At 45.4% G+C, this 23,980-nt stretch overlaps 1 protein-coding gene across 1 annotated transcript in view; it reads right to left on the bottom strand.

Annotated features, from left to right (window-relative positions):
* CPNE4 (copine 4) overlaps window positions 1-23,980 on the bottom strand; it is a 1,215,102-nt gene that overhangs the window by 65,811 nt on the left and 1,125,311 nt on the right. Inside the window, exon 15 of the mRNA XM_069211919.1 lies at window positions 157-393. Coding sequence (XP_069068020.1) covers window positions 157-393 — 237 coding nt within the window. The remainder of the gene's footprint in view (window positions 1-156; window positions 394-23,980) is intronic.

The raw sequence follows: 23,980 nt of genomic DNA, 5'->3' as shown, positions 1-23,980 counted from the left end.
CCAAATATTGAACATTCCAAAATTAAGACTTAAAAAAAATTTGGTCTGTCCAGTGTTAGCGGGAGTCAATGATGGTAAGACATTTGGCAAACACAAGTCACTGACGCTCTGTAGCCTCACATCCACTTCAAGCATAAAAACCTAAATCCAACTCACATGTTTAAAATTTCTAAATGGCACAAACTGGACGATGTCTCGCAGAACAGGTTCACCCTTTGGTGACCTCAAGATGCCGTCGTCCCCATCCAGCATCTGCATGTCACTGAAGTCTGCGTTCCCAACCCCGACGATGATGACGGACATGGGCAGGTGGGAGGCGTGGACGATGGCCTCTCTGGTGTCGGCCATGTCAGTGATGACGCCGTCTGTCAAAATCAGTAGGATGAAATATTGCTGTTCCAAAAAAAGAAATAAAAAATACATCAATATTATTTTCAACCTTTTCAACCAATGATTTACCGCTATGATGTAATAACTGGCATACCATGACAATGGACTATCCCATTGGAGCCCATACTTGATGAATAGAAAGCAGCGCTCCCATCCTAACCTAGCCTGTAAAAGGGTTAAACACTGCGGAGGAGCATCGCCCTCGACAGCAGCAGCAGCTATAAACTTGAAAAATAAAACGATAATAAACTATTTTTATCATTGTTTTGTATTTCAGGGGCCATGGGGATGACAGGCATCAGAGGGAGTGGTAGGTGCACTCCCCTCAGTGCGCATGTGTGTTTGGCCGGCCTTCTCAGGACAGCCAAACAGACATGCGCACTGAGCTGTCTCCAACCCGGCACTGTGCTGCTGGGTTGGAGAGAGCAGGTACAGGCTCCTAGTCTGCCTGGGAGTGCAAATTGAGAGTACTCAGGCCAATCCTGATACTGCGCTCATGCTTCCAGCAGCATGAGAGCAGCATTAAGATTGGCCGCAGGGCAGGCTTTGAGCCTGCGCCGTCAGCCATGTACCCAGAAGAGCGGCGAACTGGTGGTGATGCAGCAGGCGGCAGGTAAGGTTTTTTTGTTTTTTTGTGTGTCTTTTTTGTTTTTTGCCCCACCCCATCACTTTGTCCTGAGTCCAGCCGCCACTGATTAAACGTTGTGTTGTGTTGAATACAATGTATCACCCTTTAGCATGTAATACATTTGCAAACATTGTCTTGGATCCAGTCAAGCTTGTTTGCAAAACCTTTAGCTCACCCCTGGGTAGTTGTAGCTTCGACCAGCAAGGCTTAAACAAATAAACTAGTATATAGCATATAGAAGAACCATACAACAAAATAAGAAAGTCACACAACACAAAAAAAATCCAACACCAATTTATAAAAATAGAGTATATTTGTTGTGAATTGTTAGAGCCCAATATGAACAGAATCCATCAAAGGGTTCCAGGGATAAAGATTTTTAAAGCAAATGTGAGTTCCAATACTTTTAGTCACAGCTGCAAACAAGCTGCAAACAAGCATTGGTAACCATAAAGTTGGAAACTTTTGAAAGGTTTCAAAGACTTGTGTTCGGCTACTTTGGCCCAGCTAGGGTGACCAAATCCAGCAGGGAGAAGGTCAGAGGGGCTACTAAGAAGTATTTGGACAGTTTCCTGGTCACCAAAGAGTTCTACAGTCCAGTTCTAAACATTACGTCACAAGCACCACAGATGTTAATGGAGTGGTCCTAATGCTAAGGATGCAGGAGATGGAGGATGCTCAAGAATGCTCTGGGTGCTGTGTAGTTGACGGGGGTGTCCTTATGGTTATTCCTCGGTCAAAGGATGAGGAGGGGTGACTTTGGCCACAGACATCGGGGTCCCTCGAAGTCTTTTTTAGGCCAGTAGGAGGCCAATTGTTGGTGGACTACTGGCCTTTGTCCACAGCGGGTCCAGTGATATCCTTTGGTGGAGGCTAATGTTCTGGTCCGGGGTTGCTAGGGTTCTCTTCTGCCAGGAGCTTCGCCTGGCAGCTCCCATGAGTAGCAAGGTCAGTACTGATCTGCATAAGGGAGGCCTCTAACTACAGTGCCAAAGCGGGCAAAAAACAATAGGTTGGAATGCTACCCACATCAATTGCTAGTGGTTTAGACTATTCACAAGCATTCCTCCCAACCCCTTGTTTGTGTCCAAAGAAGGTGTGAGTAACATTATGAAAAGCAGTCACATCTCATTATTCAACAGCATCAGTCTTTAACAATTTGTTCAATATTTTTCAATATTCTTAAAGTGAGGAGCCCATCATTCTATGTCATGGCCTCCAGTAGGTTTCATCACCGTCATGGATGCTAACAAGCACCACTGAGTCAATGGATGCCCTGTGCAGAAAAATAAAGAGAATAGGTAGAACCCAGAAAAGGAGAAACTGATTAACTCAGCTAGTAACATACTGAGAGACATCTAATTGATTCAAAAGCCCCAGGAAATTGTAGGGTCCCATCCGGTTTCATATGGGTCACCATCAGGACATAATGAGCATTTTGGTTATTTAACAATAGGAGGTTTTTCAAATTTGCAAAGTTGGCTTTTTCAAAAACTTCACAAAGTAGTCAATTTTTTTTTTTTAACGTTGCAATCGACAAATCCTGCTGGAAGTGAGTATTTGCAGGGAAAAAAACACTTTATGTAGGCCGGATGTTTTTTGTGGAAACATCTTCTGCAAAAATCTTTCTTTGCTAGAACTTTTTCCCAAAAGTTACATTTTTCAAAACATGACATTGCATGTTCATTAAGTTATAAGTTCTATTACCTTCCCAAAAATTCCTGCAGAATAATGATTTTTCACACCGTGTTAAAAATCTGTTTAAAGTAGTAATAAAGAAGCCAGACATGTATTCTTTCCCCCCGTTCATTTGTGTGTTTATTTGCAAATAATGCTTTGAAATCAATGAGATGTGGTTGCAGTCTGGTTCTGAGAGATTAGCGGCCAGAGTATTTGTATGAGGCAACATTTTCAAGCTCCATAAATGCATACATGAAATAACTGTATAGATTTCTTTGGCCTATAGCTTCTAGTCAGACCATGTGGGTAGAGGATACACTCTTTGGATGTGGTGTGAAGGAAGAAAGACCATGCACTGCGGTGGGGTGGTGGGTGTGGAAGAACACGAGGTGGAAGGAACATTCAGGCCAGATTTGGATAAGACCACAATGTACACTGAAGAAGTGGCACAAACTTATCCAGGTGAAAAACTAAACAGCATATCAGTAACAGTGCTGACAGTTCTCTGTGCCGTCAGCACTTCCTGTTTTTAATGCAACAGGCACTCGTGCACGTTAAAGCACCAGGCACAGGAAGTGGTCATAATGCAGAGATTGAGGAGGTGAAGCTGGTTACATCATAGCATGGACTATACCATAGTGAGGTAGGGCATGAGAAGCTCCATTGCCAATTCACAGGCATTCATAGCTGATAAGAAATTTGTGGAGTCCCCACTGAGGGCTTGGTTCTTTCCAGAACACAGTGTGGTGTTCCTCAAATACAGTCAGATGAGGGAGGAGTAGGGGAAGCTGGAAAATGGACAGATGGAGACAAGATCTCCTGCCCTGTCGAATGTTCTGCCCTGTCTGCTTTAGAGATAGGGCTGCTATATTTTTGCAGTGGCAGAGCCTTGGGTAGCTCCTCCCACAGTTGCCTTTGACTACCTTAGGCCCTCCAGCTCACAGTAAAGGGTGTACCACCATTTTTAGGGCGTGATGACCATCACTGATTGTTCCTGCCCGTGACTATTGTGCGACGCATGATTTTTTGGGGAGTAGCATGTTCCTGATGCACAAAGAGAAGGTAGTTGGACATTAGTAAAAATTAACCTCTACCACAACCGCACTCCTGTTTGTGTTGTGAGCGAATAACGAGCACTTCAGCCTGAAATCAGGAGCAATTGCTCGTTATTCCAGCATCAGTGCTTAGTTTCGGCCAGTGTTTGCCAGTGCTGTGAGAGCGAATAACGAGCACTTCAGCCTGAGATCAGGTGCCATGACTTGTTATTCCAGCATCAGTGCTTAATTTCGGCCAGTGTTTGCTGGTGCTAGGAACCACCACCTATTTAACACTCATACATATTTATGGGAGTCCATCACTTGTCTGCTAATATTCACATAAGCTCACCAGCAGAGAGTTTAACAATTTAATACATACTAAGTAAGTAAAAATACTAGCACGTCTAGGCCATTCGTACAGCGCTGGGTGACCTGGAATAGGCTGAATTGTCCCACTGTAGGAGTGCAATGGGTAATAGGTAGAGTTGGTACTGGAATTGGCATATTGGCAAGGACAGTGGGTGGGCAAGATGCAGTGATCTCCTGAGATTTATCTTGGGCCATGGCACTCATTTTTCTGCAAATTAAGCGCTGTCCAGTGTTCGTCAACTTTTGTGCCTACACACCAGGAGAAGGAAGAGCAACATCAAAATTTGCTATTTTAGACCCCAAAGTGCACAGGCAGATCTGTGTTTTTTGCTCTGTTCCTTTGTACAGAATAAGGGGCTAAACAAACATCGAGGTCCCTGTTGCTTCCATTACTGGGATCCCTGGAACAACAGTTTTCCCTCTCTCCTGCTGACTTTCATGAATGCACAGCTATCAGTTAAAAAAATATCTCATCAATTGAGGAGGGGCGGGCCTTGTAAGGGGTGGAGCCTCATAATAAGAACTGCGTAAAGGGACAAGACTGCTTCCGACCCACACCAATCCCTCCTCCTAAAAACAAAGAGCTTGCTGAGGCCGGTGCCGATATCCTCGGATGTTTTCACACCCCTTAATGGACATCAGCTGTTCAAAGCCCCCAAGAGATGAGATAGAAATCCATTCTGTGTAGTACGTTTTCCCTGCTGCTGAGTGTTATCGGTTCCTTACTGCGTAACCGTGTGAAGGGAGCCAATATCGTGTGACACATACTGGCACCGTATGAGGTGGCAGATCTTCGAATGGCACACCAATCATAATATAGGGCAATATGTTTCAAAGATTCAGGGGATACCTGATACCAGATGTAGGGGTTGTAACTAATGCTGCTGAGCCCTGCACAGTGGCACTTAGGGGCATTTTAAAGAGCCCCTAGCTCCATCTAATGACACATTGGCGCCATTTTTTTTACGCTAATGTTTCATTAGATGGCCAAAATCTCCGTGCCGTATTTACAAAGTGGCACAATGCATACGTTGCGCCACTTAGTAAACCCTAAGCCTGAGACAGGCATAATGTATGCAAGGGTGGCTGAAAAAATGGCGCAAGGAAATCTAAGAGATTTCCTTGCGCCCTTATTTTTGCCACTTTTAACGCCTGCTCAGAGCAGGCCTTAAAAGGGGGCATACCATTATTTATAATGGGCCCCTACGTACTCTGCAGGAATAGCGCCAAAATACAGAGTACATCAAAAGCGTCATAAAAAATGATGCTATTGCCCCCTACCCTGCGCCATGGTGCACCATGTTTTGAATGCAGTGCACATATAGTGTCAGTAGGGGGCCGCTAAGGGGCGCAAGAAAAGTGGTGCTGCACTGTATGAAGCGCCACTTTTCTTAAATGGGCCCCTTAGTGTCTCTTTTTCCGCAGCAGGCACAGTCTGGAAGCTCACTAAACGTATCTCTGGCTGCTGATGAGCAATCAGTGCTGAGCGATGTTTCACTCAAGTGCCTCTTCCTTTTTCTGCCCCTTGACGACTAATTGCATTTTCTGGCCTGGGCGTGCATGATTATTTTCCAATTAAAGGAGGCACTCTAGCATTCAAGTGGCCTTGTGTCTCCCTGCACCCTGTGTGAATGACACGTGCCAATCATATTCAAACTGGGTGAGATACCACACTTTGCCATTTGATAATAACGTGACTATTCCCTACCAGGTTTAAAAAAGGCTCTTCAAAGGCACACGTCCCAGGCGTACTGCCATTGGCCAATATTTATTTGTTTAATGTCTCCAAGAGTGACACAGAAGGGGCTGAATTTGCACATTTAGCTATTTTCTTTGCTTTTCACGAAAGCGAAGATATTTTCCAGAGGGGGAACATTTTCTCCACAAACAAAGGTCGTTGCCTACTGCTTCTGGCCCTTTAGGAAAAAACTATACAAGCGCTCCTATGGTGGAAATATCCTGCAAAATCTTTGTAAAACCCCAGAAATGTACGAATTTGTAGCTGTTTCATGCAGTATGCATCGTTTCCCAATAATGCACCCTATATCCGCTCTGTAATATAAAAATTTTACATGGAAAATCCACCATGATGGCGGATTTTCCATCATTTTACCTGCACTTTATTATTCTAAAATTCAATGTATTCTGAAACTGCGACTCAGAATGTTGAATCTATAATCACACCACAACACGTTTGTGCATAATAATGTTTAATAATTAATAGGGCATGTCTCCTCTCCTCTTTCCAGTTGTTTTGATATTGTTTGATCTAGGAAAAATGTTAGGATTTTCACCTTTCACCTTCAAGGGGATAATTATTACAGGCATTTTCTAGAGTTGCTATGCGAAAAGCCCCCTTCATCTAACAATTATTCCTCCAGGTTGAGTTGTCTTCAGTGGAGCTCTCAACATACCAATGTTCTAACATGAAATTATTTTCATAGCCTTCAAAGGGACCAATTTCATGAGGGCCACCTTCTGCTAGTCCTGATTTTCCATATAAGAGTACTTTGCATACAAGTACTTGCAGTACTTAATTTGTGCTTGTTGTTTCCGGTGCGGGCATCAACACTTATTTTTTTGCCTCAAGCATTTACTGCGAGCAAAAGACACATGGGAAAGACAGAGGAAGAGAAAAATGAAAAAGTGACTAAATGAGAGGAAGCAGAAAGTTGCAAGAGTGAGCTGAAGGGGCAGGGAGTTGCTGTAAATGGATTGAAGAGGCCCGAGATGGCTTCAGGATTACGCTGCCTCAGTATTCCGTGTTCGCACATTTAATTGCAGCAGCCACGTATTCAAGAGGAGGGCTTTGGTCACTGGCACGTTTTTATTTACAAATTAAGCAGTGGGTACTTGTAGCTTCACTTTCCAATTTTTTTGTACTCTGCAAGCTCCAGCAGTACTGAGCAGCTTTCAAAGTAAAGAAAATATATTTATGTCTACTATGACATGCATTTTGTCCTTGGACCATCATTAAGAAAGGTCCTTAATCCTTAAGATTTCTTTATTGCATTTTATTATGTGACCGATCAACACTTTACCACGGTTCTATGATGGAACCACACATGTGGCAACCACGCATGCCTGAACAATGCGGTCGGAACAACGACTGCGTTGTTGCCACGCATGCCATTACCATGCATGCCTTTACAATGATTTTTCGTTGTAAGGGCATGCCTAGTAAAGGCATGTGTGGAAACGGCATGCGTGGTTGTCGCATGCCACCGCCCACCCTAAAAACAGAAGTACCCCGACCCCCCCACCCTTAGAAACTACCCCAATACCTCCCACCCACCCTGAGCCCTAAAACCGCCCCACCCTTAAAAATAAAACAAACCAACCCCTAAAAACAAAATTACCTCGACCCCCCACCCCACCCCTAAAAAAAGAAGTACCCCGATCCCCCACCTTTAAAAACTATCCCGATACCCCACCCAACCTGAACCCTAAAACCGACCCCAACCCCAAAAATTAAAAAAACCAACTCCTAAAAACAAAATTACAGTGACCCCCCCCAGCCTGCCCCTAAAAACAGAAGTACCCCGACCCCACTCCTTTAAAAACTATCCTGATACCTCCACCCTCCCTGAGCCCTAAAACTGACCCCTAACCCCACCACCCAAAAATAAAACTACCCAACCCCTAAAAACAAAATTACCATGACCACCACCCCGCCCCTAATAACCCGACCCCCGCCTACCCTGAATACAAAATTACCCCAACCCCCACCCCTAAAAACCCGGCCCCCCACCCGCCCTAAATACAAAATTACAATAACGACCCCCCACCCCAACCCCTTTTAACTCGCCTCCCACACACCCTAAACGCAAAATTACCCCAACCTCCGCCCCTAAAAAACCCGACCCCCCACCTGCCCTGAATACAAAACTACCCCAACCCCCCACCCTGCCCCTAAAAACCCGACCCCCGCACCCGCCCTAAATAAAAAATTACCCAAACCCCCACCCCTAAAACCCACCCACCACCCTAAATACAAAATTACCCGACCCCCCGAGCCCCACCTCTAACAACCCACCCCACCCATCCTAAATACAAAATTACCCCAACCCCGCACCTAGACACCTGACACCCTCACCCGCCCTAAATACAAAACTACCCCAACCCCCCACCCCTAACGACCCGCTCCCCCACCCGCCCTAAAAACATAATTACCCCAACCCCCAATACAAAATTACCCTGACCTCCACCCGCCCCTAAAAACCCGTCCTAAATACAAAATTACCCCATCCCCGCCCCTAAAAACCTAACCCCACCACCCCCTAAATACAAAATTAACCCGAGCCCCCACCCCTCCCCTAAAAACAAAATAAGCACAACCGCACCTCTGCCCTAAAAACCATAGTTTCGACCCTCCCACCTCAGCCCCTTTTAACAAAGAAAATAACCTAGCCACGCTAACCCCATCACCCCCCGCCACCACCCCTAAAAACTAACACCAACCCTGCCCCAGCCCCACTTACCTGACCGCGTCCTCTCCCAATGGATCTTCCTTTTTCTCTGCCTTAACCACGCATGTGCGTTGTTCAGCACACGCGTGGTTCAGGCGGAGAAAAAGGCCTGCGTTGTTCTGGCAAGCATCGTTCTGCTTGTGTGAACAACGCAAGCGTGGTTCAGGATGCGTTGTTCTGGATCTTTCCCCTTTACCACTTGTATCTAGACACTGGTAAAGCCCATCGATTCATCAGGTACTGGGTGCTGCTTACGCTTCACCTGCAGGTAAGAGGGCGGCATATCAGTATATTGGGATACTTGGCTCACCTACTGAGTCCTCATTGGAAATTCCTCAATTCCTTACTCCTTCCAATACTCTACAAAGGCCCATCATCTACTTTCTCAGGAAAGAGGAGTTTCGAAGTAATCATTTGAGATGTCAAGTGATGGTTGCCACTGGTAGGAAACAGTTGTAGACCCTACTAAAGCCCTCCTCATGATCACTTGTTCAGGAACTGTCAATCAAGCACTTAAACAGAATACATTCAAGTGCATTGAGTTTCCCTGATATTTTGTTTTATTTCATTTCTGTTTAATTGCCAGAAAACAAACCCTAGAATATATCACAGCATGAGGCTCACTGAATTCGTATACACGGGCCATGTCTTTTATGGGGCTGCATAACACTTTCAGTTTCTTCTCAGACAACCCTGTCGCATTTTCTTTGCCCCATCTTGTAATATTCGTTTTCTCTCCTCATTGTATACAGTCCCAAGGAGATGCTGTGCCTTCCTTCTTCCAAAGTGCTTAATTTGTAGAAAAAAAACAGTAAAAGGATCCTCATCAGGAGGCCAATGCAGCCCGAATCACTCATTGCTCCCTCCACTGCTGCCAATGACAGTTCCAAAAGAACTACTAACCATCACACCCTACAGGTGTGACAAATCAGACCATTAAAGGTCCCCAAAACTATAAGAATGGCTTGGGCAGCAGGTATTAGTCATTTTTAATGTATATTCAATTAATAAACAACTGTTGTTGTGTTCATCTCCAATTTAGATAAATGGTGCCACCAGGTGGCAGACTATCATAAGTGCTGGTGTTGACAATTAAGTGCCAGTGCCGAGCACCAGAAACCACAGCTCAAATTAAGCACTGTTCTTCCACGATCTACAAATTCAAGTACACTCTTCAGAAATACAGGGATTGGAGGCCTCGAAGCATTCCTTCAATCTAGCTGCCATCAATGTTGACTTTAAAACTGAACGATTCTGTATTAAGATCTATTAGATGGTAATCAGGCATTTAGCTACCTATAGCGCAGCCAGGGCAGTAGCACCATGGTCCTTCGGTGTGAAGAGCACACTGAGCCTTCGTTATGGCTATTTCTTACTATCGAAGCTGGGTATAGAAATCAGATTTTGCACGCTTGCATTAGAATTTATGGAACCTGTGCTACTCCACTGATGGTATTGACAATCATTAGCATTTTTGGGAATGTAAAGGGGTGTAAATGTACAACCTTTCAAACTAAATTGACCCTTTGAAGATCTTTTTTTTCCAAAAACTTTAAAATGCTTAACAATTCCAGTCACTGAGAATGAGTAGCCCAATGACTGGATCAGTAGCTTGGAGGATCCAATTAAAGTCTCTGGTTAGCTCCAAGGCGGTTCTGAAAACCTCGATGTTCCAGGTATGTTTTACCTACAGCACATGTCAAAGTGTATAGTTCGATGAGGGAACAGCAAAGGCTGCCTTTCATTTAGCGGAGATGGCGTAACACCCCTTTAAAGCAAGTAAATACCAGTGCCATTTTGGATTTCCAAGAAAGTGTAGTTTGTCAGCTTAGCTCCCACAGACCTAACACCTGCAATATTAGTTGCACCTCATTCAAAAAAGTGGAGTAAAAGGCAACACTGTTTGCCCCCAAATCCTGGAAATCTGCCAGTTGCATTGGTGGATTCCTCTCTACAGTGCCAGGTTGTGCCAACAGGCCTTGCCTTAGTTTTGAAGAAGAGGAGCCTTCAAAAACAAAAGGAGGAAGAGCGGCTTTTACTGAACCAGTGCTCTCTCTAGGCTAAACTTGCCTACCAGGCCTGTCAAGGATAGCTTCACAATGTACCTCCAGGCCTATAGGTCCTCTGCCTGCCTTGGTGTATTGTCTACTTCGGTTTAGAGCCCTGAGGGCCGAGAAGCCCACGTGCTTGTGAGATGTTGACTACAGGAGAACGGAGGCACTAGAAGGAGGTGCCTGAAACTGAGGACCTCCATGCCCAAAGCCTGTGCCTGACTACGTATGCAGGGGGTGAGATACCTTTTCTGGCGCTGCCACAGTACAGCACAGAGGCTATAACTGGTGTTCACAGTTTCTATTTCTACTGTTTTTTACATAAATACAGACAGGAATGCAGACAAGAAACTACCGGTCTTCCAAGGCAGTGCAAAGTGACAGCATACATGTTTTTAAAGATGCGAAGAGATTACTAAATTTGGAAACGCTCCCCGAATGTGAGGTATTTAACAAAAAAGAGCATCGTAGTGTGTTTACAAATGTATAGTATTGGATTAGATGACTTTATAAAAACCTAGAAAGATTTATGTGTCAGTGTAGATTTTATGGATAAATAAATGTGAAAAATACGAGTCGCAGAACTTTTTCGTGGATCAAAAATTAATTTGGATATGTGGAGTGAGAACTCTAACTTAGAGGAATGAATACAGACAAAAACAAAACCTTAACGAGGTTATTTGACCTTGATTACTAAGACATTGGACCCGTGTTCTTGCTGTGCTGTTGCACCTGAATTACGCATCCAGTGGTTAATTTGTAAATAAAAACGTGCCGGTTCCCAAAGCTTTCTTCTGTGAAACACGCGGCTGCTGCATTTAAATGTTAAATGTGCGAGCCCAGAATACTGAGGCGACGTAACCCTATAGCCACCTCGGGCCTCTTTAATCCATTTACAGCCACTCCCTGCCTCTTCAGCTCACTCTTGCAGCTTTCTGATTTCTCCCTTTGTGTGCTTTTTCTTCTTTCTCATTAGTGCCTTTTGCTCGCTTTAAATGCCTGACAAAAAAAATAAGTGCCGGCCCCTAAAAATAAGTGCTGGTGCTCCCCACCGCCAACCACCGGCTAAATTAAGCACTGCACATTACTAGTAGACTTGAGGCATAATGGGTGCTAACAGTTTTACAGCATTTTCCATTCCTTATTAGTATTTTTTCCAGTGTTTAGTGCTTGGTGTTACACTTGTTCATTACCGTGCCCAAGTTCAGCGTTAAGCCAGACTGGGTGCAATGAGAGCTCAGCTTACAAACGTCATTTATGTTGGTGAATGATCCAGAGGCGTGACTCCATCGCTGTACCTTGGATAGCGCCATGACATTATTGTAGTATCAACACCAACAACAAAACTTACACAGTAAGCACTGCGGCCCAGATTTACAAAGCCCATTCATTGCCAGTGCGTCACGCACGGCAGCCCAAGGCGACGCAAGGGTTTCAGTGAGATTTACTGAGCCACGCAAAGCCACCTTGCGTGGTTCTTCGTGGCATATTGAATCTGGAGTAATGCAAGGAAGTACAAGTCGCTGGGACCGTGTTCCATGGGTCCACCCACGGCCTTTGGCGCTTTCCCAGATTTACTAAGACTAGTAAACCTGGGAATGCGTCCAAATTCTACGCCTTGCCAGGTGAGGGGTAGTAAGGAGAAATATGCTTATTTCTCCTCGTTGTTTTCTCTTTCTAAGCGTTCCTGATTCTGCAGCACACATAGAAACAGGCAAATGTCTCTGGGGATTGTTTTTGTCCTGGAGCAGGTCCCTTCCAGCACTGAAACAATCCTGACAGTAACCCAGGCACACGTGCACTATGGCTCAAGGATGCCGGCATTGGCGCTAATAGAGAGCAGAAATGCACTTGGTTTGAACATTACATTCTTATTTCATTCACCTGTTGTGTTATTGAATTGTAGGTCATTTCCTGTCCTCAGCACCTTTCTGTTAGCCTTGATCTTGGACTATATAGTCAAATCATGAGCGAGGGATATATTTACTATTCTTAACTCAATATATTCATACCTTGTACCTCCAGGTACAGATATGTAACGTTAAGTATAGTAAACCTATACATTTCTGTATAAACTTACATTCACTATATTCTGATAATTTGGCCATTATATATTGATAGGTCGATATTTAAATCTTAATATTCTGTAAGGAAACCCTTTGAATTACCACCGGTGAATATCTGCACCACTGCTACTGGTAAGTCTCCCTTCACGACTTCCTTGTTGGTAATGACAGTGTCTTCAGTATGATAAGCCTTCTGTCACTACTATGGAGGGCTGGTTGCTCACTAGTGGATGGAGTGCATATATATCCGTCAGAGCCCATTATATGCTCACCAGGCTATCCGCCCTAAACATGGTAACTGCATACATAGATGCATCTATTCTCACACTCGTGCTTATGTACAGAGCAGTTTGATAAACATTTTGGCGGTCATTCTGACCACGGCGGGCGGCGGTTGCCGCCCGCCATGCGGTCACCGCCAAATGGCCGCTCCGCGGTCAGAAGACCGCGGATGCCATTCTGGCTTTCCCGCTGGGCCGGCGGGCGCCCGCTAAAGGAGCGCCCGCCGGCCCAGCGGGAAAGGCCCTGCAACAATGAAGCCGGCTCCGAATGGAGCCGGTGGAGTTGCAGGGGTGCGACCGGTGCAGTTGCACCCGTCGCAATTTTCACTGTCTGCTAAGCAGACAGTGAAAATCATGGTGGGGCCAGTGGCATGGGCAGTGCAGGGGCCCCCAGGGGCCCCACGACACCCGTTCCCGCCATCCTGTTCCTGGCAAGCAGCGCCGCCATGGAGATTCAGCCCATGCAGGGGAAATCCCCTTTTCTGACCGCGGCTTTACCGCCGCGGTCAGAATGGGCTGGGAAGCACCGCCAGCCTGTTGGCGGTGCTTCCGTGGTCCCCGGCCCTGGCGGTCTTGGACCGCCAGGGTCGAAATGACCCCCTTTATGCCATAACACCAGACCTCGTTCCTTCACCCAATGATTCCCATAAAGCTCAAACTTCAACCAACTTTCAACTATGCAGTAGTAAGTCTCATGTAAACCAAGTGCTACACGATATTGTAAGCCATATAAGTGGAGTAGGCACCTACTCAACCAACCTGAAACAACTTTGGACCTGGCAGAAAGCACAAATACAGCACAATAAAGTATACATCAAAGGAGTAAGGAAAAGGTCGTAAGAGTCTGTTTAGCATAAAAACACCCTGCTACATTTTATTATGCTCAGACATATCTCGTTTAATAGTGTTTCGAATTAAATTGGCCCCGGCCTAGTTTATGTAGACAATGGATGTTATCTGAAAAGTCTACCACAGGTAGTCTTATGCTTTGTAGGTCTCCTCCAAGAAAGTTTAACTAAAATTTATGTTCATTATCACCTTTTATTTTGTCACATTAATATGCACTGATATTCAGCTGCCCTTCTTAGTCAAAGCCTACCTGACAGCGCAGCTATCTGGTCTGCAAAGTCTTCTTGGAGACATCCGAAAAGCTTCCTTGGGAATGCATTCAGGCCAGTGCTTACCATTAGGTTTGTGTTTTGTAATTCACACTTGCTTGCTTTCTGTTTAGTTGCTTTATTTGTTTCAGGCTGTCTAGTATGTCTTTGCCCCTCCCGTGGAGCATAGCCTGTTTACTGTATACTTCCTGTAGTGCTTGCTTTCTGTAAACAGGCCTTTAAATTACATTCTGTTTTTATCTTTTCACATTTGCTGTGCATACAAATCCAGAGGTTGACTATTGGGTTCTGTCTTCAGGGGGAGGTTAGTATATACTTTTCTTTTTCTTACTTCAAAGTGAGACCATTTCTGTGTTAATTATGCTGGGTACTAGGGGTGTGCTGGAGGAAGGATGTACAATATGATTTTTTTTCTAGCACACAACAAAACGTAAATGCCTGTAAATTAACTGTGCACTTATTTTAGGATATATCAGAATTAGGAAAGCACTAATGAAGCACATTTGTTATAATTCTGAAGTATAGTGGAAACAAATATTTTAATATGATCAAAACAAATTAATACACTAGGTGATGCCCTTTACGCTCATTATCATATATGTCATTTCCACACATTATCATTTGTGCGCTGTATAGTTTGATCTATAAAACCGTAAGTCTGTTTAGATGTAATGGTCATTTCAATTGAAACTGTGCTGTCTGTAATGGCAGTGCATTACCACACCCTCTGCATGATATTCTACTGTCCTCTGCATTACACCACTATGCCACTCCATGCAGTCTACTTCACGACTCTCTACACCACTCCATAATACTAAAGTCCACTGCACGACACTCTTCTCCACAACACTCTACTGCACTCAATTCTACACCACTTTATTCCACTCCATGCCACTCCACTTTTCTCTATGCCCCTCCACTCCACTCTACACCACTACACTCTATGCCACTCCACAACACACTTCTCCACACCAAACCACTCTGCACCATACACTCTATGCTACTTCACTCCACAACACACTACTCCACTCCAAAACACTCTACTCCATGCCACTGTACTCTATGCCACTCCACTCTACTCAACACTACTCTACACCATTCTACCCCACTCTATGCCACTTCACTCTAGGTCACTCTACTCCACCCCACTCTATGACACTCTATGACACTCCATTCCACTCCACTCTGCAACATTCTCCTCTATGATACTCTTCTCTATTCTGCAACACATCACTCTAGGGCACTCTACTTGACTCTACATCACTCCATTGTATGCCACTCCATGTCACTCCATGCAACTCCACTCTACCCCACCCTACTCTATAACACTCTGTGCTGCTCTACGACACTCTATGACACTCCACGCTACAACACTGTATGCCACTTTACTCCACTCTACACCACTCCATGCCATTCCACTCTGACACTTTACTCCACTCTATGCCATACCACTCTACTCCTCTCTACGACACCCCACTCCACTCTATGGCACTCCACTCTAAGAGACTTTACTCCACTCTACATTACTCCACTCTATGATACCCCACCCCACTCCATGGCCCTAGGCCACTTGACTCCACAGTACTCTATTCCACTCTATGCCACTCACATCCACTCCACTCTACTCTATGGCACTCCACTCTACGACACTCCATTCTACGACACTCCACTCTACGCCCCTTAACTCTAACACCTCTCCACTCTATTCCACTGTACGCCACTCCACTGAACTCCATTCTATGACACTCCACTCTATGCCACGCTACACCATGCCACTCTAGGATCCTCTACTCCACTCCCCTCTACTACACTCTTTGCCACTCTACTCCATTCTATGCCACTCTACGCCACTCTACTCCACTCTACACCACTCCACACCACTCTATGACCCTCAACTCTACGCCACTCAACACTACTCTACACCACTCTACACCTCTCAACTCTATGCCACCCTATACCACTCCAATCTTCAACACTCAATTCCATGCCACTCCACTCTACGCCATTCAATTCTATGCCACTCTACTCCACTTTACAACACTCTACGCCACACCACTCTACCCCACTCTGACACTCTATGACACTCTTTTCCCCTCCATGCCCCTCAACTGTAGGCTCCTCCACTCTACTCCACTCTGCAACAGTCTACTCCACTCTATGCCACAAAACTCCACAACACTCTACTCCATTCTATATCCCTACAGTCTACGCCTCTCCACTCTACACCCCTCTAATATATGCCACCCTACATCACTCCACAACACTCCATGACATTGTACGACATTCTACAACACTCTACGACACTCCATGACACTCCATGATGCCCCACAACACTCCACAATGCCCCAGAACACTCCACAGCACTCCACGATACCAAGTAACACTTCACTCTGTGCTATTACACTCTACGCCACTCTACTCCACTCCACTCCAGTCCACTCCACGCTAAGGCACTAACCTTTAGCCACGCTTAACAGTGGCCACAAACACAACAGAAAAGCCAATAGCTCTTGCATAGGCTAGCACTATTGACTTTCCCAATGCTTCTTATTTAAGTACAGGACTTTGGTAAACTGTTGTTGGAATTTAGAAAATCCTTCGGAATGCCTTCTAGTCACAGCTTCCTTGTTCCCAATCATCTTTTCATGCAACTAGTGGAGGTCTCCATTCAGTTTGGAGGCCACTGCATTGTCCTTTATCCTCCAATCACCTGTATCTCATCCATGCAAGGCGCAAATTGTGGCCCACCATACAAAAGCACTTCTTTTTTATACTGCTCATTTCACAAAGTCTCAAAGTCATGATAAAATGATGTGCATTCATTATGTATTCGCTGACTTCAAAAGCCTTGATCTTTAAAGTGTTGCAATTTAGCAAAGGCCCTCTCGGGAGCCTAGGGGTCCACAGTGGGGTGCACCCATATTCTGAATAATACACAGCAACTTGAGAAATAGTTTTGTTTTACTTCCTTTTTACCTTCTTACCTCTGAAAAGAGAATCTCATAGCTAAATCAACCCTGTCTGATGACTAACTAACTAGTTAATCCTTATTCTGGAGCGGTGCATGTCAAATGCAGATGCAATCAAGGGGATACATTCACAGAATCCTTTAAAGGAGAGACACCTGTCACTGTCAGAAAGGGTCCTGGTGTCCATGCTTTGCTAACTGGGAATGTCTATAAAAAAAAGTGCTGGTGGTAGGTGGGCTCCCCTCGTTCAATAAGTCAAAATGTTAGCAAGATATATAAGTTAATTTTATTGATCACTCTGTGTGAAGTTGTCAGATTTGCTAACCCAAACCAAACGTGTAGGATCTGGACAACATCTACACTTATCTGTTACTAGGTAGGCACATGAGAAGACCAGTACCACCACTGACACACATTCAGCCCAGCACCACCACTGACACATGGGAAGCGCACTTAGGGGGTTATTACAACTTTGAAGGAGGTGTTAATTCGTCCCAAAAGTGACGGTAAAGTGACGGATATACCACCAGCCGTATTACGAGTCCATTATATCCTATGGAACTCGTAATACAGATGGTGGTATATCCGTCACTTTACCGTCACTTTTGGGACGGATTAACACCTCCTCCAAAGTTGTAATAACCCCCTTAGTCTGACACAATCAGCAGGGACCAACCCTGAAACATGAGAATATCAGCACTGACTCACGAGCAGCTTCGCACCAGGTAGGACACATGGGAAACTAGGACCACCACTCACATGCAGCCCAGCACAAGCCCAATACCAACCCTGACACACAAGCAGCTCCACAGCAGGGCTGACACATGAGAAGACCGGCACCACCAATGACACATGCAGCCCAGCACCAGCCGAGCACCAGTCCTGACACATGGGAAGCACACTTGGCCTGACACAATCAGCACAACACCGACCCTGAAACATGAGAATACTAGCCCTGACACACACGCAGCTCCACACCAGGAAGGGCACATGAGAAGACCAGCACTACTACTGACACACATGTAGCCCAGCACCACACTGACACATGGGAAGCACACTTAGGGCCTGATTTAAGGAAAGTGGCGCTGCACCCAGTTTCTTGCGCCCCTTAGCACTTCCCTAATGCCACCATGTGTGCACCATAAGTAACATATGGCGCACCATAGAGGTAGTTAGGAAACTAGCATCAGAAATGTTGATGCTAGTTCAGAGCTTTACAGAATTAGCATCCAAAATGTTGACGCTAATCCTGCAAAGCCCACTGGGCCCATTGTAAACAACGGTGTGGATCCTTTTAACGCCTGCTCTGAGTAGGCGTTAAAAGTGGTGAAATAATAAATGAAGCAAAGAAATCGTCTAGATTTCTATGTGCCATTTTTTCAGCCCCCCTAACGGGGGACTGCCCCCTTTGCATACACTATCTTGGTGCAGGCATAATGTAGTGCAAAGCATTACAAAGTGGCGCAATGTATGCATTGCGCCACTTTGCAAATTTGGTTCTGGGATTTTTACCTGGTTGGACCGCATTAGTGTAAAAAAAACATTACGCTAATGTGGCGTAAATCAGCCCCTTAATCTGACATAATCAGCACAGCACCAACCCTGAGACATGAGAAAACCAGCACTGACTTAAGAGCAGCTCCGCATGAGAAAGGACACATGAGAGACTAGGACCACCACTGACACACTTGCAGCCCAGCACTAGCCCAGTACCAGCCCTGACACACAAAGAGCTCCAACTAGGGCTGAGACATGAGAACACAAGCCCCACCACTGTCACACATGCAGCCTAGCACCAGCCCAGCACCAGCCCTGACATACAGCAGCTCCACACCAGGGCTGACACATGAGAGGACCAGCACCACCACTGACACATGCAGCAGCACCAGCCCAGTACCACCCTGACACACGAGCAGCCCCACATCAGGGCTTACACATGAGAAAACCATCACCATCTCCACTGACACACAACCAGCCAAACACCAACCCAGCAACAGCCCTATAGCAGCTGAGTACCAGCTATAACAGATGAGCACCTTTTACAACGCTCAATATATTGGAACATCTGCTATTAAGGCTAGACTCTCCTGCTGCCCGACCACCTGACAAATGACAAATCCTCATATTAAAACAGTCTTTTTCTTCTCATCCAGACTAGGTGCCTCATAATTATGATGCTACGACTGGACCAATGACAGAACCTTTCTTATGAAAGAGAGCCAAAAAAGACAGAACGTTTCATTTAAGTACTGCCTCATTCGACCAGCTCCTTTGCTTAGCCTTGAAAAAACCCTAGGCTTGAGAGCCACCATTTATGGTGAAACACATGTCAGCTGAATCCAGTGGCTGAATTTGGTGGTTTCGCTATATAAGTAATTGATGTCTAATATATATGAAAAGCAGCCTCCATCAGACCTGGATTTTGAACATCTGTTTCCTTCACGAATGTTAATTCTGTACGAATTGATATAGCATTGAACACCGTATAAACATATTACTGTGTCATATGCATTCCTCATACTATCAATGTGAGAAGGCTAGAACCACCCTGGCACAGGAGCAGCCTAGCACAAGCCCTGACATGATTAGTCCAGGGCCAGACATGACACATGAGCAGCTGGCCTCAGACCTGATACTGAAGCAGCCCAGAAATGACACAAGATATGACATTAAAAGTACTGATAAGACAACAGTGCAGCACCACACTGACACATGAACAGTCCAGATCCAGACCTGGCATTAATCAGCAAGCAATCCACCACCACCCCTGACAAATGAGCAAGCCACCAACAGGCCTAACACCTGAGCAGCCCAGAAACCGGACTTCGCACCTGACACAAGAACTTCCCAGCACCACTCCTGATACAAGAGCAGCCCCAGTCCTCTCATTTAAGCAGCTCAATAACAGCTCCGATGCAGGATACATGAGCAGTATAGTACCAGCCCACAAGCACAGAGCAGCCCAGTACCAGCCCTGGGCAGCCCCGTGATTAGACCTCATACCTGAGTAGTCCAGCAAAAGCTCTGACACATGAGCAGCCGAGCACCAACTCTGACATAGGACCCGTCCAGCCAAAAACTCTCACATGAGCAGCTCCGAACAGGCCCTGGCACATGACCAGGCAAGTACTAGGCAGGCTTGGCACACGAACAGCCCAGACCTGGCACGTGAGCATAACAGCATAAGCACTGACAGGTGAACAGTCTGACACAAACTCTGACCCACAGTCAGCCCAGCACCAGCTGTGAGTCCTGAGCAGTAGAGCAGCAGCCCTGACATAGGAGCTGCCCATTCCAGCCCTCTCATATGAGCAGCTGAGCACCAACTCTGACACATGAACAGCCTAGTACCAGGTCTGACACATGAGCATCACACCATGGCATATGTATAGTCTGGCACAGCCCTGCGTCAGCTGTGAGTCATGAACAGTAGAGCACCAGCCCTGACACATAAGTAGCCATGACACTGCACATGATCATCACAACACAAAGCCTCACAGGTGAATAGCCCAACTCACGGCGTGACACAGAGGTCCAGATACATGAGCAGCCCACCACCAACTGTGACTAATGCGCACCAGCCCTGACAAATGAGCAGCCCAGCAACAGCCATGACATATGAACCGTCCAGCACCACCCTATGCCAGTGAGCAGATCACGGTTGACACATGAGCAGCTTAGCCCTAACATATCAGCAGCCTAGCACCAGCCCTGAAACATGAGAGGGCCATTCTCCCTGTGCATGTTGTGCCAGACACCAGGGGCAGCTCACGGTGCTAACAGGGGGCGGGGTAGCGGAAGCAGAGGGGGGGAGGGCTACTTCGGTGAAATTAGTTTTAAAAAAATAAACTTCCCTTTTCACGTCGCCGCCGCGCTGCTCCTCTAATGCAGGCAGGCTACAGACACAGGCTCCCAGCCTGCCCTGCGGCCAATCCTCATGCTGCTCAGAGCTCTGCCTGGGCGCTCCAGGCAGACTGGGAGCCTGGGTATGCTCTCTCCAGCCCGGCAACTGTGTTGCTAGGCTGGAGAGAGCCTACTGCGCATGTGTGTTAGGCCGGCCCGAGACAGCCATCCAAACACACATGCACTGAGGGAGAGTGCTGTGTACTTCCCCTCACTGATCGTCACCCCTTTTTACTAAAAAACAATAATAAAAGTAGTATATTATTGTTTTTTTAGTAAAAGGTTTGCAGCCGCTGCTGCTGCTGGTGTGGGGGGTGGGGAGAGGGTGGGGGGTGGGGGCAATGCACTTAAAGCCGCCTTCTTGAGAGCTCCCAAGAACTGGAAATCTTTCCAGTCCACTATCCTTCACAATATTCATTCTACTTATAAATCAAGATATAATTGTCCATTTGCATGTTGTCCCCTTTGCTTGCTGTACATCATGCTCATATGTAAGCACATTGCCCCTCATTACGAGTCTGGCAGTAGCACCCGTCGCACTTTCCACTGCCCGTAATTCAGGCAGTGGAAAGCACGACAGGGCTGTCCATGGGGACACCTGCAATACCCATGCCAAGTGAAAGTTGCTGACCCCAACCCACTCTGTGAGGAGTGTCACTGATGAACACTTGGCCCTGGGCACTTCACGGCTTAAACCTGAAGCAGCAATGTCTGAGTCTATCAGAGATGCCCCCTTTATCATGAAGGGGAGGCTCTGTGAGGACTCTGCCAGGCTGAAGAAGTCACACCCACTGGGCTGGAAATCTTCAGCCTGGTGTATTTCTATTCAGGCATTCAGGCGCCTGTGCATTTAGCACATGTACAGCGCCTGGCACCAGACCTGAACATCAAGAGTATCCGTCAGGCTTCCTGTGTGGAAAAAGGTGGCGAGGTGGGGACCTTCCACCTTTAAGGAGTAGCTGCTGCTGTTTGGGGCAACAGGAGAAAACTGAAGTGGACTATGACCACTCTCAGCTTGCAACCAGTTTTCAGGCCAGGTGAGAATGTACTCAAGGATTGAGGCAAGATCTGTAGCATTTCTAATGAGTATGGAATATCATTGACCTTCAAAAGTAGTCAATGACAAGTTGAACCTTTCCTTCAGGCAAAAGACCTTACACCTAGAGCCACAGTGATCCTCTCTTACATACCAATGGGTTTTCAATAAGGAGTCTACCGCTGACTGACCTTGCCAAATTCCAGTTTTGCATTGAGATTGGTCCAAATAGGTTGGGTCGGGTGATCTTCAGCAGCAAATGTGAGGATCTAGGACAGGTGATCCAATGAAGCCTAAATAGTAGCCATATTTCATATTTATTAAACTTAACATATTATAGTACAAGAAACCGATGTACGCTTTTGAACCTGGCTGTCATTAGTTTCCCTTCTAATGACCTTGTAGCAAATTAGAGGTCCCTATTACGCTACAGTTGCAATGTTTATGGTGGCCTCTTTAAAAAAACAGATGTATTCATTGTATTTGTTTTAATCCGGAGACCATCCCTCTTTTAGTATTTTGATTACATAGGTGGTTACATCTATGAAATCATAATTGGAATCATCCTACATTTGAACCCAAATCAGAAATTTTCCAGATTAATTCAGCTTTTGATTTGGGAAAACGGTCAGTTCAGATGGCAAAGAACTAGTGAGTTGTGCTTCCACTCTGTATTTATTTATATAAATTGAGTAGTTTTATATAGTGCTTATGCACTTATGAAAGTATGAGAGCTTCACAATCACATAACAATTAGTAAAACTTAAATTAACAGAGTAGATAAGGGGGTAAGTGGACAAAGCACACAAGCTATTTCTGTTACCATCTAAGGTGGGTTTGTAAATGCCCTTAGAAAGGCATGCGGGAAGGCTTGGCCTTTAGGTCCACTCTAAGACAGTTGTGGAAAGCAGTAGCTGCTTCTGGAAAGATTGGTGTTGGGATTCAGCCATTCTTAATCTAGGTAATTCTAAGCACAAACAAACTCTTCATCTAAGTTCTGTTTATTCACTTGAGATTTTGATTAATTTGCCCATATAAGAATTCATAATCAAGTGTAGTGATTTGAAGGTAGGCACTCAATTTTAAATTTGACTCTTCCTTCAGTCAGCAACCAGAGTAAGCGGAAAGCATTTGGTAATGAACGTTTTAGTTGAAGATAAAAGTCTGGCTATGGAGGGTAAAATATAAAAGAGTTGAACGAGATATGAGGCACCAGAATAGCTTCTTATTTCTTCTTTGTTTGTTGGCTGCCACACTCTCAATAGTCTAGGTGACTGTGCTATCTGACTTCAATATCCCGGATTGTGCATTTTCCATTCTCTTTGTGAGTGGACATTACCTTATTACCCAGTCCTCCCATAAATTGTGGCTGTTTTATTCTTTATTGTTTAATGTGGCATTGGGGCATGTCTGAATTACCTAATCATTGAAGTTCTTGAACAGGTATTGATTCTCTTTCCATGGGGATCTGTACTAGACCAATGATTCTCATCTTGGAGAATGGATTAGTTAGAGGTCTAGCTTTTCTCAAGTATCAATCAAATTTAAATTCCATATGTCAACAGTGATGCCACCTCAGGCTTAGATTACAGTTTTATGTTCACCATGTTGGCACTTTTCATACTTCTGCTCATTATAATTCTTTAACAGCTCATCTTGTTAGGTATACACAGAATTTGTTTCACAGCACATCATTCAGTTTTCAATGGCATGTACTATTTATGTGCCATTCAATTGCGTTTGAGGGGCCGTAAATGAATTGGTGGTATTTTGCTCCTTTTAACCACCAGGAAATGTAGTATACATAGGGCACAGTCCCCTAACTCGCCAGAGCTCACCTTTACCTGGGAACACTGGAAGCAGATCGGGTCAGTGAGCCCTATTACAATTAATGCATTGCCACCAGTGCAGATGTGAACTCATGCCTTCCCCTGGGTGGACATGCATTAGTGAATGACACATTACCTATTCGGAGCAGCCAGT

This window comes from Pleurodeles waltl, chromosome 10 (assembly GCF_031143425.1).
Source record: "Pleurodeles waltl isolate 20211129_DDA chromosome 10, aPleWal1.hap1.20221129, whole genome shotgun sequence".
NCBI lineage: Eukaryota > Metazoa > Chordata > Amphibia > Caudata > Salamandridae > Pleurodeles > Pleurodeles waltl.
The sequence above is the reverse complement of the archived record's forward strand: the minus strand, read 5'-3'. Positions and strand labels throughout refer to the sequence as shown.